At 38.6% G+C, this 14127-nt stretch overlaps 2 protein-coding genes across 2 annotated transcripts in view; one reads left to right on the top strand and one right to left on the bottom strand.

Annotated features, from left to right (window-relative positions):
- tfpia (tissue factor pathway inhibitor a) overlaps positions 1-14127 on the top strand; it is a 1059262-nt gene that overhangs the window by 197498 nt on the left and 847637 nt on the right. The gene's annotated exons all lie outside the window — the stretch shown is intronic.
- On the bottom strand, positions 1743-13829 carry LOC307128880 (uncharacterized protein). The gene is made up of 5 exons (XM_079820905.1): positions 13463-13829; positions 9383-9439; positions 9190-9222; positions 3593-3634; positions 1743-3513 (listed from the first exon to the last, which is right to left on the bottom strand). The coding sequence occupies exons 1-5, from the start codon at positions 13746-13748 to the stop codon at positions 3266-3268; spliced, it is 666 nt and encodes a 221-aa protein (XP_079677031.1). The 5' UTR covers positions 13749-13829; the 3' UTR covers positions 1743-3265.

The following is a 14127-nucleotide window of genomic DNA, read 5'->3' as shown; positions in this document are numbered from 1 at the left end:
CAAAACCCTATCCACACTGTGACATGGGCAAAACGCCCCTCTGTTTATGGCATCACCCACTGATAGGCTAACTCCTATTACTATCCTGCAGAGATCTTGGAGTAATTCAACATTTGAATGCATTTTTCTAACGCTGGGAGAGAATTGTTTGAAAAGCAGGACAGCTGCCTTGACCTACAGTTATTTAGTTATTTTGTGAAAGTGAAAGTGAAGTGACGTGTGGTGACCCATACTTGGAATTTGTGCTCTGTATTTAACCCATCCAAGTGCACACACACACACACACACAGTAGTGAACACACACCCAGAGCAGTGGGCACACCCCGGTCTTCCATGTGACAGGCGGAGATACTGTCCACTATACTAACGAGGACTTGTTTGTTTATTTATTTATATGCTTGTTTTCATCTTACAGCACATCTTATCTCATCTCACTCCCTGTTATGTAACTTAATTCATTTAAAAACCTTGTCTGATGAGGCAGTTTTTTAGCATGAGCTAAAACTACATTTGTAAAACTATTAGGACTAACCTTTCATTAAAAGCATGACTGATTGTGCATGATGCTGTCTTCAGCAAATGGCAGCATTTCTGTTCTAGAAAGAGTATTATTTATTCTCTAGCACTGACAATAAGCATGGAGAGGGGAAAAAAGAGACTATAAAAGGCTCAACAATACTCTTGAGTCAGTCCCTCCCTATACACTGTTTGTAAGCAATGTTAGATGAAAAAGGCATCATAAAAGTGGCCCGACTCTTATTTATTAGTTTACATACATTAACTGCTGTTTGCTGATGTACAACATTGTGTAATTTTTAGGTTAATAATATATATTTTTCATCTTTATATAACAGGTTGCTATAGATTATTCAATTGTTGACACAATTTCACATAATTTTCAATGTTGTGCTTAAATAACTAAATTAGCAAATGTTTTAGTTTATTTCCCATTGTAACATAGCCTATAAGATCGCCAACAAGTAGACTAAATTGGTATCTAAATATAATTTATCAGTAAATGTACACTAGTCCTAAGAGAGACCTCATCTTCCTTAATGTATGCGACTAAGTTGTGTCTGATATAGTGCTTAAAACTCAAAAACAAACAATAGTTTATGTTAAGACAACATCATTTGCTTTAGTTTACAGAAGATAGTAGTATTTAATTTAACATGCAATTCTTCAATCATTGACCAATCAGTTGTTAAAAAACTAATCTGGGAATGCAATTAAGTGTTTTATAGCAAGCAGTAAAAATAGTGTCAACAAAGCTGATGAGATGTTAAGTGTCACGATCACCAGTGAGAGTGCCCTGTGATTACCACCAGAGGGCATGCCACCCCGGACTGTCATTCCATCAAAGACTACATTACCCATAATACTCTATGCCTGGACTCATCATCCCTGATTACATCCACCTGTCTCATTACCCTGTTCCTCACCCCATATATGCCTGGTTATAGACTTGGTTGGCATTACTGGGAACGCCCACAAAAACGTCATATTCGCCATATGCCGTGGGGGAAAACAAGCCATTAGAATGAATGCACGTAGACCTTGTTAGATGCTTTATCTTTACTCTAAAACTTCAGATAACTTATTAGAGGTGCAGAACGCCACATGGTACCTTTTCAGGACTGCACCAAGCAAAAATAAATCGTAAACATTTTTGTGGGCGTTCCCAGTAATGCCGACCAAGTCCATCTCAGTCATTCATGGCGAAGTCTTGTTAAGTGTAATACGGCATTTCTGAGCGTTCTCCCTGGTTTCTTGTCTCTTGGTCTTGGATTACTTGCCTGTTCTGTGGATTACCCTTTTGCCTGTCTCTCCTGACCTGTATGACCTTTTGCCTGTTTTTTGACTACAATTGTGGATTATCCTTTAATAAAGCTGCGTTTGGATTCTCAGCCTTTGTGTCTTGTTGACATTAAGTTTCTCATTTGATGGTGATAAAAAAATACATTATATTTTTTTATTAGTTTAATCTTTATTATAATAATAAGGTCGAGTGGAATGAAAAACATTTTAAAAATTACATTAAAGCAGCACTAGGTAACTTTTCAACCTTTATAATATATTTTCAAGACTCTAGTGATGATACATCGACTTACAATAGGTTGAATGACACGTCTGCCATAGCCTGACGGGGTCTGTATCGTTTTTAATTGTACTTTTAAACTTCGGGTTTCGGGTAGTAACCCGAGAACAAAAAGAACTACAAAATTCGACCGCTTTACGGCATATATGTCACTTCCACCACCACCCCCACTTCCTTAAATTCGGACGTGCGAGCCCAACTATCATTTGTTTGCCGAATGTTATAGTCATGGCCAAAGCAGCACAGAAAAATAAGAAAGCTAAGGTTTTGTCGGAGGAAAGCAAAAAGAGGAAACGAGAAAGTGATCGGATTAAAGGCAGGAGGAGGATCAACATTGGGCCAGCGTTTGCTCGTTGGCGTGAGCTGAAGGAGGAGGGGCTACATTCTTGCAAGTAAATACATAAGACGTACAAAATCATATTTTAGGATACCTAACAATGTCTGTGATATTTGTTTATTTGTCTTGCCTCAAGCTATAATGCAAATCGATTTTTCAAATTTGCAGATTCATCTATGGTAGATTGATATTATAATATTGACGATATATGGTTATTACCTACCACTCAAACATTGAATTGAAGTATCAGATTCTGTAAAACGGTAACCAATAGACTAGGCTACTATAATGACGCTGGCTTGTAAACGTGAGCATCGCGATCATTTGGCGTTTGAAAAAAAAAAATAAAACCCATGAAATTATATTCATATGACATGCTGAAACATATGCCACTGTACCTGGGATGAAGACATTTCACACGCGACGCAAGCAGAACACCTGCATGTGAACTCCATAGACAGGTGAACTCCTCCTGCAGTGTTCAGGGCTATCATAGTTGTCATGTCAACAAATGCACGTGCGATGCATCCCCTGATGTAGAATGACAGTTTACGACAGTAGTAGAGGACAATACTGTTTCCCAACTGTAGGGGGACCCCGAGAGCAAACTGTTTATTGTGTGCAATACATCATATGACAAGTTTGGTTATATGTAGGCCTATTCTTGTTTGTACAATATACTTGGTTCTCAATACAAAAAAAGTAAAACTCCATCAATCAATTATAAACAAAATTTTAAAAACAGATTACATGAGTTTGATGCCAAGTACATAATGCCATTGTTTCACTGCAATATTTGCTAATGAAATGTTGAGTAAACAAAACAAACTTTAGTATTGCAGTTCCTTCATGAGAGATGCTTCATGCTTCAACAAAGCCTCGACCAGGTCCTTGGCAATGCTTTCACAGTTCACACAGTCAAGCAGTTCCCTCATCTTCTGCTGGCGGGTTGAATTCGCTCTCACGTTTGCAATTGATTCATTGTGTAAGTCAAGAAAAAGATCATCAATGATTGGGTCGATGTTCTTCACCTTTTGAACCAACTTACTGGTGTTTGCTCTTAGAAACTTTTGATAATCTGGGAATATAAATATATATATATTGTAGAGGAAAAGTAATTAAGACAGAAGGGAAAGAATATAAAGATTGAATCTAACCTTGTATTTCTCTTCTTTCCCAGTCTCTATCAGGTTTCTGGACTGAAACATTAGAAAAAAAATAGGAATATTGTGAGATTATTATTATTTTTTTGTATTTTTTTAAATTGTTGGCACTGAATTGAGTTAAAAAAACTGGGACAGTATTTTTGGGCAGTATTTGGCTTTGAGTCTGCTGTAAAATAAATGGCTGATATGGTTATAGTAATAGTTACAATTCTGAGTCTGAATAATCCAGGAGCATGACAATAAATACAATAAATTCCTCTTGGCACATTCTACAAATCCAATAGTACCAAAACATAACATTTATCTGTATCCCAGATTTGAAGCCTACATGACACTGTTAGAGCAGAATGTTACCTTCCTTAAAATTGGTCCTAAATAGTTAACCCAGAGGGATTCATTAAGCTACCAAGTTATTGGGTCTAATTTTATACATTTGCATAGGTGTGGCAGGATGGGCTATTATCCCCTCCCAATTGTCTGTAATTTGAGGTTTGGCCAATAGGCTGTGACTATGGGTGTATAAGAGTACGGACTGCCAGTTGTAGGGGTGTGTGTCACTTTCGAGGGCCGTGACTTCACCGATGCGCCGCTTGTGTTGACATGTGAGTGCGGGTCGTAGAGACCGCTGAAGCTGCTGGGCCACTGACTTTATTGCTTACTGGTGTGTGCTGGCTGAGGGATCAAATGTGGACATTTGAGACGCCCAAAGTTCATCTATATTCTCCACCGAGTCTTATCTGGATATCATGCTCCATGCATTGTTGGAATTCGGGATTCTAACCCCGGTGCAGTGTGTTCTATCGCGCGTGATGAGGGCAATGGCTGCGTTCTAGTCAAGTGCTGTAGTTTCCGATGCTCTGTGCCTCAAAGTTGCTGTTCTGTTTCCTATACAGGACTGTTTTGTGTTTAGCACGGGCCTGAAGTGCTTTCTATGTACTGTCTATGTTATTGTTTTTAAATGGAGAATTGCTGTGCTGTTGAGCTGTGTGTGTGCATTAGCGACATACTTTAAGTGCCCTTTTTGTTTCCTTTTCTGGTTTATTTCTTTAAATCGGTTTCGACCGGTTTTGTATTTCTAAATTTATATTTTTGATTTATATTCAGTTACTGTGATTTAACTTGCGTTTATTTATGGTTGGTTTTTTTTGTTATTTGTATTTTTGATTTGTGCAGACCCGGGTGGAACTGAGTAGTTGGGTCTTGCCGGAGCTGCTTTTTTTGAGTTTATTTCTTATATTGTCAAATTATTGTTTTGCTCCTGCATATTGTTATTCCATTATTAATCTCTCTCTCTCTCTCTCTCGCTCTCTCTCTCTCGCTCTCTCTCTCTCTCGCGCTCTCTCTCTCTCGCGCTCTCTCTCGTTGGCAGGACCTGGGCACCGGGGGCAGACGAATGACCTTCTTTGTGTGGTGGCATCCTTCACTGTGTGTCGTGCTCTTCACTGACATTGAGTTGGTGTGCTAGTGTGTGTGTGCACTGTGATCTGAGTGATTTTCACGATTTAAGGGTGATTATTCTAACTGAGACTGCCCCTGTCGGTAAGCCCCAGCTCCTTTGCCAAAGATACTTTAACCTTTAATGAGATGAGTGTGGCTGTCTTTTAATGCCCTTTTTGTACCGAATAAAATATTTTTGTATGATTCCTTATGTCTCTGGCTCAATGGTGATTCAAACCTGTGCGTGCCTTTAGAGGGCGCACTTAATTCCTTGGGTGAAATTCCGCGTAGTCGGAAAGTGATATCAACTTGAGTTTACGGAGCACGCGTATACTTAGTGCTCCGCCCCACCTTATAACACCCGCTCCGCCACATAGGCAAAAACTTTTAATAGTTTCACATGTATTCATGGGGACCATGTGACATCACTGTGCTTTATCGCCACCATTTTTGTGTCCGGTCACAGCTGTACGACCTTTTTCAGTCTATGGTCACAGCAGCCACAACTACCAGAGGAAGATCAACGAAACACTCCCAGAAGGTTCACAACAAGGTTACAATATGCCCGAGATATGTTGTGCTGATAGCTGTTCTGAGGAGACCGAACTAGCCTACAATTTTATTTGATCCAAAGGAGTTAATGATCGGCGGAATAAGTTAAATGGTTGGCTTCAATCAGAAGGGACCACAGGCAGCCAAACAGCAATGCACAACATTAATATCTACGCTACTGGGACTGTCATATACATAACATTATAATGAGGACACTATAGAGTGCCGAAGTTATGACGTCACTTTGTAGGCCAAAACGCGGAAGTGAGTTAGCATTTTAGCACTTCCGGTTCCCTCGCCCTAAAGTCTATGGGTTTTTTTAATGGGTTTTTGCTAAATCGCCTGAAATAAGGTCTGTGGTTAACAAAGCCTCTAAATATTTTCACGTTTTGATCTATGACATAAAACACATTAGTTAAAACCTACTTGTGATTTTTTAAAACTTTATTGTGTCTAAAAAACGGTGGTTGCTAACAAGTTGCTAGAAGGGACTACATCCTTTGGCGGGGACTTTAGACGTCATCATGACAAACAGGAAATCTCGCACTAGCCCGCGTTCAAGCCTCACATATGAAGAACGTATGTGGCGTGAATAAATCACGCTATTCGCGCGAAGTTGGACTCTTGAACATTTTGAGTTTACTCGCTTCATTCGCGTGGGACATTCACTGCACAACAGACGCGAATTCGCGTCATGGGAGGGGCTTCCGGCCGGCTCGTCTCGTTTAGAAATGGCTGACATGGGCTGTGATTACACGTCTTTTTTTTATTTTAAATCTACTGTTAATGTGTGACAACGTAGTTTTAAGACTTTTTCAGGCGATAATGTAGTTGTCTAAAGCTCAAATCTGTGGTTTATTTATAAGAAGAGTGCCTATTTGAAAATTTTATCTGGCGTTTTCGGAGTTGTGAGCTCCAGTGGATCAGCGGCGCTCCGCGCTCGTTACCCCGGCGAGAGTAGCCTTTCCTCGGCCAGTCCTTCTGCCGTCTGCTGCTGGCTCTGGCTCTGATGTCTCTGTGGTGTGTCTCGAGCTATAACTCGTCTTGTGTATATGTTACGGGCGATCTTTGGTCTCATGGATCTATAATTTGTTCCCGGGCAAATCGTTTAGGATGAGGGCAAAGTGAAGTTTCATTACTTTTTATTTTTAGGCTATAACTTTACGTTACCATTGTAGCCGACTAGCACTGACGTTGAATGTTTGACTGAATTGTTTGCTTTATTTCATGTATAGCTTATTATACCTTTTTCTTATACTTTTGTATTATTGATCATACTTAAACTTGCATTTAACAAAAAGAGACTGGGTTGTGTTTCATGTCATTTAATGTTATCACAGTGATAATCATATTGTCGGAAAAAACATTAACAAAAGATACAAAATCTCAGAGAGGCACGCATAAACAAAATTAGTTTCTGACATTTTTGGAAAAAACTAATGGACAATATTTCTCATGAAAAAGTGGATAAGTTTTCATACACAGCGCAGATCATAATGAGCGAGCGTGTTTTTTAAATAAAGTTTGAGGAAGCTTGATGATAACGTTGATCCGCGACCATGGTGTGCTGTAGTCCGTTTATAGCCTACCGTTAGCATTTTATATCTGACGGCTTTATTTAGGCTTCAAAATGTATACATTTTGGATTAACTTGTAAAGATTATCTTGATAGACAAAACGTGTAAGGGTCATAACTCTTTGTTGAACACAGATCTTAGTTTTTGCGATTTTCCAAAAGTCAATGGGGAAAATGCATAGGCTTTTCGATCGATGGAACCCATGCGCCGCTATCTTCCGGGTTGTCCTACAAAGTGACGTCATAACTTCGGCACTCTGTGGTAATAAAACGTTGTGAATTCTCTGGGTTTGGTTGTTTCAGCGCCATGTTGTGGGAAGAGCACGTCTATGGTTCATACAGTAGCACATAGCTTAGTTCAAGCTTCACTTTTGCAGATATACCTTGTAATATTAAGTTATGTAGTATAAATATCTGATTAATCTCATATAGATGCGTTTCGTTGAAGTAAATAACCCACAGTGCTTTATTGTACATGATCAACTTTAGCTAAAACAGCAACGCAAAACATTAATAACTGATTTGGGCTGTCATTTTCAAAACATTATAATGGTATAGCCTACACTATTGTAATAAAACATTGTGAATTATTCGGGCTTAGTTACAGTTTTTCAGCGTGTTGTTACAGGAACGCTGCGCATCCACGACAAGCTCTTCGGTTTATGAGTGTTAATTCTCTTCAGCTTCAGCGCGGAGCTCAAACAGCAATGATGTTATTTCAAACAGTAATATTAAAGATGTTTACTATTACTGTAATATAATTTTTTTTTTTTTAATTTTTCAAAAACATTGATGCATTATTTTTAATAACTGTATTGTGTTCTCGTATTATTTTCATCAACAACATGGTTGGATTAAAATCATTTTCTTATTGTATGTGCGGAGGCTATTACACTATATCTATCCATAGCACATGCATTTTGTTTCTTTATATGTTGCCTAAGTAATGTTGTCCAATGTTTGCATTTAGGTATTTTATTGTATTGTATTTTTATGGTATTAGAATTTTTGGTAACACTTTCTCCAGTGTATGACAATGGATTACATATATATTATTCTACTGTAGAAATGCCGAAAAATTAAGTTGGCGTCGTAGATTTTAAGGGACAAAACATAATAAATAAGGATCACAACCAATAACAAATGTTTTTTTTTCCAAATAAAGATTTTTGTGCTGTGTTCGTTGCCATGTCGGACAAAAAATGGTGGCGAGCATAGCGGAAGTGATGTCTTCTATACCCATGAATTACACTTACCCAGTGATAAACCAGATAGGCAAACACACATTTCCGCCATTAGATAAAACGTTTTTTTTTGTTGTTGCCTGATTACATAAAATATCAGCCAGTTTATACAATTGTTCACTATACATCCAATGGAGTGCCACAGCACCTGCCCCCCTTTTTCAGCGTTGCCAGTTCCGAAAGTATTTTTTTCATTCATTTTTCCCATAGTGATTTTAAAATAGTCTTCGTTAAAGAGTTGTTAGACATGAAACAAGTCAATCAGCTACGGGGTGAATAACAACAACTACAAACTCTACAAGTTTGAAGCAAAAAAGACAAAGGTAGAAGACTGTGTATACTTAATGGTTTTAGTGAGGGAAAGAACTACAATCTAAAGCATTGTGAACAGCACACTGGCAGCTTCAGCAGAAGCAAATACTGTGTATTAAAAACCTCGTAGGTCTGTTCTTTAAAGGTTTTTAAGTTATCATTCAAAATCAATTTCCTTTTTCAGAGAAAGTAATGGCTTTTTAAAGGGTAAGTTCACCCAAAAATCATCTTCGTAACTTTGGTTAGTTCCTCTTCGGAACCCAAATGAAGATCTTTTTAATGAAATCTGAGAGCTTTCTGTCCCTCCGTTGAAAGCTACGTAACTACCACTTTGACGCTTCAAAGGTTTATAAAGAGATCATAAAACAAATCCATATGCGAGAAAATTAATGGAGTTTTTACTTCCGGAACCCGGCTGTTGCACTCTATAATCCAATTACAAATAAATAAATATAAACCACACTAACTTTTTACTTGGATGCTTGATTGTCCCGCTGTCTCTAGAGGGAAAAAAAACAAGGCAAGATCATGTTATTTTAGATGGCAAAAACCCTGCAAGCATCCTATAGGCAGTGATGCAGTGCATTACAGTTCATTGATCTGGCCAGTTTAACACAACACACAGGCTATTTAGATTGAGACTAAAGAAAAAAATCTAACCTTGTATTGGGACGTTAGCAGATTCTGTTTTTTCCCCATCTCTATCAGGATTCTGGACTGAAACATTAGAAAATATATAATTATTTTGAGATTGATAATTTATTTATTTATTTGTTTGTTTGTGAGAATTGAGGCCATGCATAGATCTAATTTTTAAGAATTTTACAGTTATTTTCCTTACAGGGCAGTTTAATCTGAAAAAATACACTTGATGGCAGCCAGCAACAACTCCGGACCATATTGCGCCACTCAAATAGTTTTCCATTGAATTACATTTTTTGTCCCAAATTGTTATTAGGCTATAAATACCTGACTTAACCCTGGTCGGAAGCCATTTTTTATTAGGCATAACAGGTAGGCCTAGCTATTTTGAGGCTTGAATAAAGTAGCCTAGGCCTACATGATTCAAAGCCGCCTATAGATCACTGCTTTATGGAAGCGTGTTTCCGCCACAATATATAAAAAAAGGTAATTGTGGATGTTGAACCTATTACAATAAAAAAAACCTGGTTAGCCTATCTCTAATGTTCAAGAATCCCGCCGACGTGCAAACTAATGCTGCGTTCCAGGCAGGTTTTTGAGCATTCAAGGAGTTATGTGAGGAAAGGTTGGATGGAGAAGTTATTGATATGGACATTGAAAAAGAGTACAGTAATTTCCAGAAAATTATTAAAGGGGTGGCAGATGAAACTATTCCTAAGAGTTCTGAGAAAATGAGAAGGAAAGCAGCTCCATGGTGGACAGAGGAGTGTAGAGAAGTAGTAAGAGGTAGGAATAGGGCTTTCAGGCAATTAAGACGGACTCATAATTATAAGTATTTGTTGCAATATAAAAAGGCGCAAGCGTTAGTAAGAAAGACCATACGTCAGGCTAAGAGGAATTATTGGCATCAGTTCTGCAGCTCAATAGGAAGAATGACACCTGTGGGAGAAGTATGGGGAGTGATAAGGAAGATGTGTGGAGTAAGGAGGGAATGGACCTATCCTGTACTGGTTAGTGGGGAGGAGAAGGCAGTGACTGATAAGGAGAAGGCAGAAATGATGGCAAACGCTTTTGTAGCAATACATAGCTCTGATAATTTAGAAGGAGATTGGAAGGAAGGAAGGGAAAAGACATTGAAGGCATATCCTGGAGTCTTGAGGAAAAGGGAGGAAGTGGATGATGCATTGAGTGCACCATTTTCTAGAGAAGAGATGGAAAGGGCAATTAATAGAGCAGGGATGACATCACCAGGAGGAGATGAAATGTGCTATATTATGTTGTCTTTTATGGGTGAAGTAGCATTAAGAAGACTGCTTGGATTATACAATAGAGTGTGGGAGGAAGGCCAGCTTCCAAAAAGTTGGAAGGACGCAGTGGTAGTTCCAATTAGGAAACCAGGAAAGGATCCTACTAAACCTACTAGTTATAGACCAATTGCATTAACATCTCATATAGGTAAAATTATGGAACGTATGATAACGGATAGACTGGTCTATTTTTTGGAGAAGAGGGAATTAATTTCATCATTTCAAAGTGGATTCAGGAAGGGTAGAGGTACAATGGACCCAGTGGTATGCCTGGAAGATGAAATCAGGAAATCCCAGGTTAACAGGGAAGCAGTCTTTCTAGATGTTGAGAAAGCGTATGATATGATGTGGAAAGAGGGGTTGTTAATTAAATTAGATCTTTTGGGAATAGGAGGTAGGGCATTTAACTGGGTGAAGGATTTTCTGTATGGACGATCTATTCGGGTGAAAATTGGGAAAGAAATATCGGGTAGATATATTGTAGAAAATGGAACCCCCCAGGGCAGTGTTATTAGTCCTTTACTCTTTACCATCATGATAAATGATGTATTTTCGGAGATAGAGCCTGGTATAGGAAGATCGTTGTTTGCGGATGATGGGGCTTTGTGGAAAAGAGGAAGAAACATAAATTATATAGTAAGCAAGGTCCAGGAGGCAATAAAATTGGTAGAACATTGGTCAATGAGGTGGGGTTTTAGATTTTCAAAGGAAAAAACTCAAGTGGTGTTCTTTACAAGGAAAAAAGTGGCAGAAGAGATTAATCTCAGATTATATGGACATGTATTGGAGAGAGTAGAGTCTTTTAAGTTTTTGGGAATGGTTTTTGATGCCAAGTTAACATGGGCAGGCCACATAGAGAAAATTATGGTAAAGTGTAAAAAGGTTTTAAATGTGATGAGATGTCTTACAGGTGTGGAATGGGGGGCAAGCAGGCAATCACTGAGGGAGATATATGTTGCACTGATTAAATCGGTTATTGATTATGGGAGTATAGCATATAGAGATGCAGCAAAAACTACACTGACCAAGTTGGAAGTTTTACAAACTCAAGCACTTAGAATATGTAGTGGGGCTTTTCGAACGTCACCTGCAGTGGCGTTGCAGGTAGAGATGGGTGAGATGCCTCTACATTTAGGGAACAGCTGGCAGCTAACTATTGGGCAAACTTACAATGACAGGTCTCACCCCTCAAGGACAGTTCTGCAGGTATGCTGGGAGCATGGAAAGATTAAAAGTCAGAGTTTTGGATGGGTGGGTGATGTTATAGGAAAAGAGATGGGGCTGGAGGGAAAGAAATTTAGCCCAACCGTTCCGATGCCAGTCAGGCCACCTTGGCTTCTTGTACAGCCGAGTGTGGACTTGCAGATATTAAATAGCTACCTAAAGAGTAGAAGGGATGTGGATTTATGTGAAGTATTTTATAATCAGTTGAATAAAGAGTATTATGGATATTTGGATATGTACACAGATGGATCTAAAGATCCTAAGTCTGGACAAACAGGGGCTGCTTTCGGAATACCAAAGATGGGGATTAAGGTACAGAAGAGACTGTCTGATCATTTATCTGTCTATACAATAGAGCTGGTGGGTATTTGGTTGGCACTGAAGTGGGTAGAAGAAGTTAGACCAGATAAAGTTATAATTTGCTCAGATTCCAGTGCAGTTTTAAAAAGTTTGCAATCATTTAAATCACAAGCAAGGCAGGACATAGTATATGAGGTAATAGAATGTTACACACGCATTTGTCAGATGGGTATGAGAGTAAAATTTACATGGGTTCCAGCACATGTAGGGGTCAAAGGAAATGAAATTGTAGATGGTTTGGCAAAGCAAGCTAGTAAAATGGAAGCTGTTGAAATGCCAATTTTAATAAGTAAAGCAGAAGCTAAGGCCCAAATTTGGAGGAAAACTATGGAAAAGTGGCAGAGATACTGGGATGCAGAGGTGAAAGGGAGACATCTACACGGTATACAACAAAAGGTTGGGACAGGGAGGGTCACTGGAAGAAATCGCAGGGAGGAAATAATCTTTACTAGACTAAGGGTTGGACACTGTGGATTAAATAAATATTTATGTAGTATAGGTAAGCATATATCAGGAAAGTGTGAATTTTGTAATAATATTGAGTCTATTGAACATGTGATATTAGAATGTCAGAAATATGAGAGGGAAAGAATAAAGATGAAAGCAGATCTAAGAAGAGTGGGGGTTGAAGGAAATTCACTAAAAGAAATACTGGGGAAAACATCAAATGAACATTTGTTTAATTTCTTAAAGGCTACAGGTTTGGTAGATAGGATATAGTTTGCAAATAAAGGTGTTTTTTTTATTTTTTTATTTATATATATAAAGTTAGATGTAAACAACGCGTGGCAGACCGTACGGGGTGTATGCTCATTTACAATCATTTCTATCGCCAAAGGTGCTTACTCCTTGCTTATTTGAGGGAAATGGAGGAGAAAAACAGCGCAGACGGCAAGAAAAGCTGTTATACCTTTTATTTTACGTTATTTGTATATCTGTTTCATAAACACTGCATCCGTAGGGGGCTGCCATTGTTGCTTCGCGGGCTATGTGACGTCAAAACTCGTAACTGGGAGTACATCGATATAGTACGAGTTCACGGGTGGGAAGTCACGGGTTTGACTGCCGTTCCAGTGCACTTACACGGGTAGAAGGTTGGAAAAACACGGGTTACTGTGCGTTCACACCGCCGCCGGGTTGCCTGGAACGCGGCATTAATCCAGCGGTGGAGTCATTAATTGACGATACTTTTTTGAAAGCAACATACCTGAAGTGTCGACCGTTTTGATCCATTCTCTGAGTTCAGGAGAAAATTCATTCACTTCATCGTCTTTCAGCAAATTCAGAAAACCTCGACATGCATTTTCACCCTTTCCAAGGATGATATCCAGAAGCTGGATAACTACATGCATTTGAACTGTCATAGACATCAGTTTATCGTACTCCGACGTTGTTATCAGTTCTTCAGTTTGAACATATTGCAAAATATAAATCGAATCCGATTTAAGCCACTTGATGAGTTTAGTTTTGTTTGACTTAATTATTTGATTCATTTTCCACAACAGAAAACGTTACAACCTTGTACGGACGTGTACAACAACAGAGACAGGCTTGCTTTCGTTTTCAATCTGTTCGTTACATTATTCTACCGCTGGGAGGCGATTGTGTCAAAAGAAGGACAGCTACCTTTTTGTTAGTTAGTTAGTTAGTTAGTTAGTTAGTTAGTTAGTTAGTTAGTTTATGTGCTTGTTTGCATTGTACAGCACATTATATCTTATCTAATCTCTCCCATTGTTATGTAACTTAATTTACAAACCTTGTCTGATGAGGTAGTTTTGTAGCATGAGCTAAAACTACATTTGTAAAACTATTAGGCTACTAACCATTATTGTGCATGTGCCGATCTTCAGCAAATGCAGCATTTCTATTCTA

This window comes from Gobio gobio (assembly GCF_949357685.1).
Source record: "Gobio gobio genome assembly, chromosome: 7".
NCBI classification, from domain to species: domain Eukaryota; kingdom Metazoa; phylum Chordata; class Actinopteri; order Cypriniformes; family Gobionidae; genus Gobio; species Gobio gobio.
The sequence above is the reverse complement of the archived record's forward strand: the minus strand, read 5'-3'. Positions and strand labels throughout refer to the sequence as shown.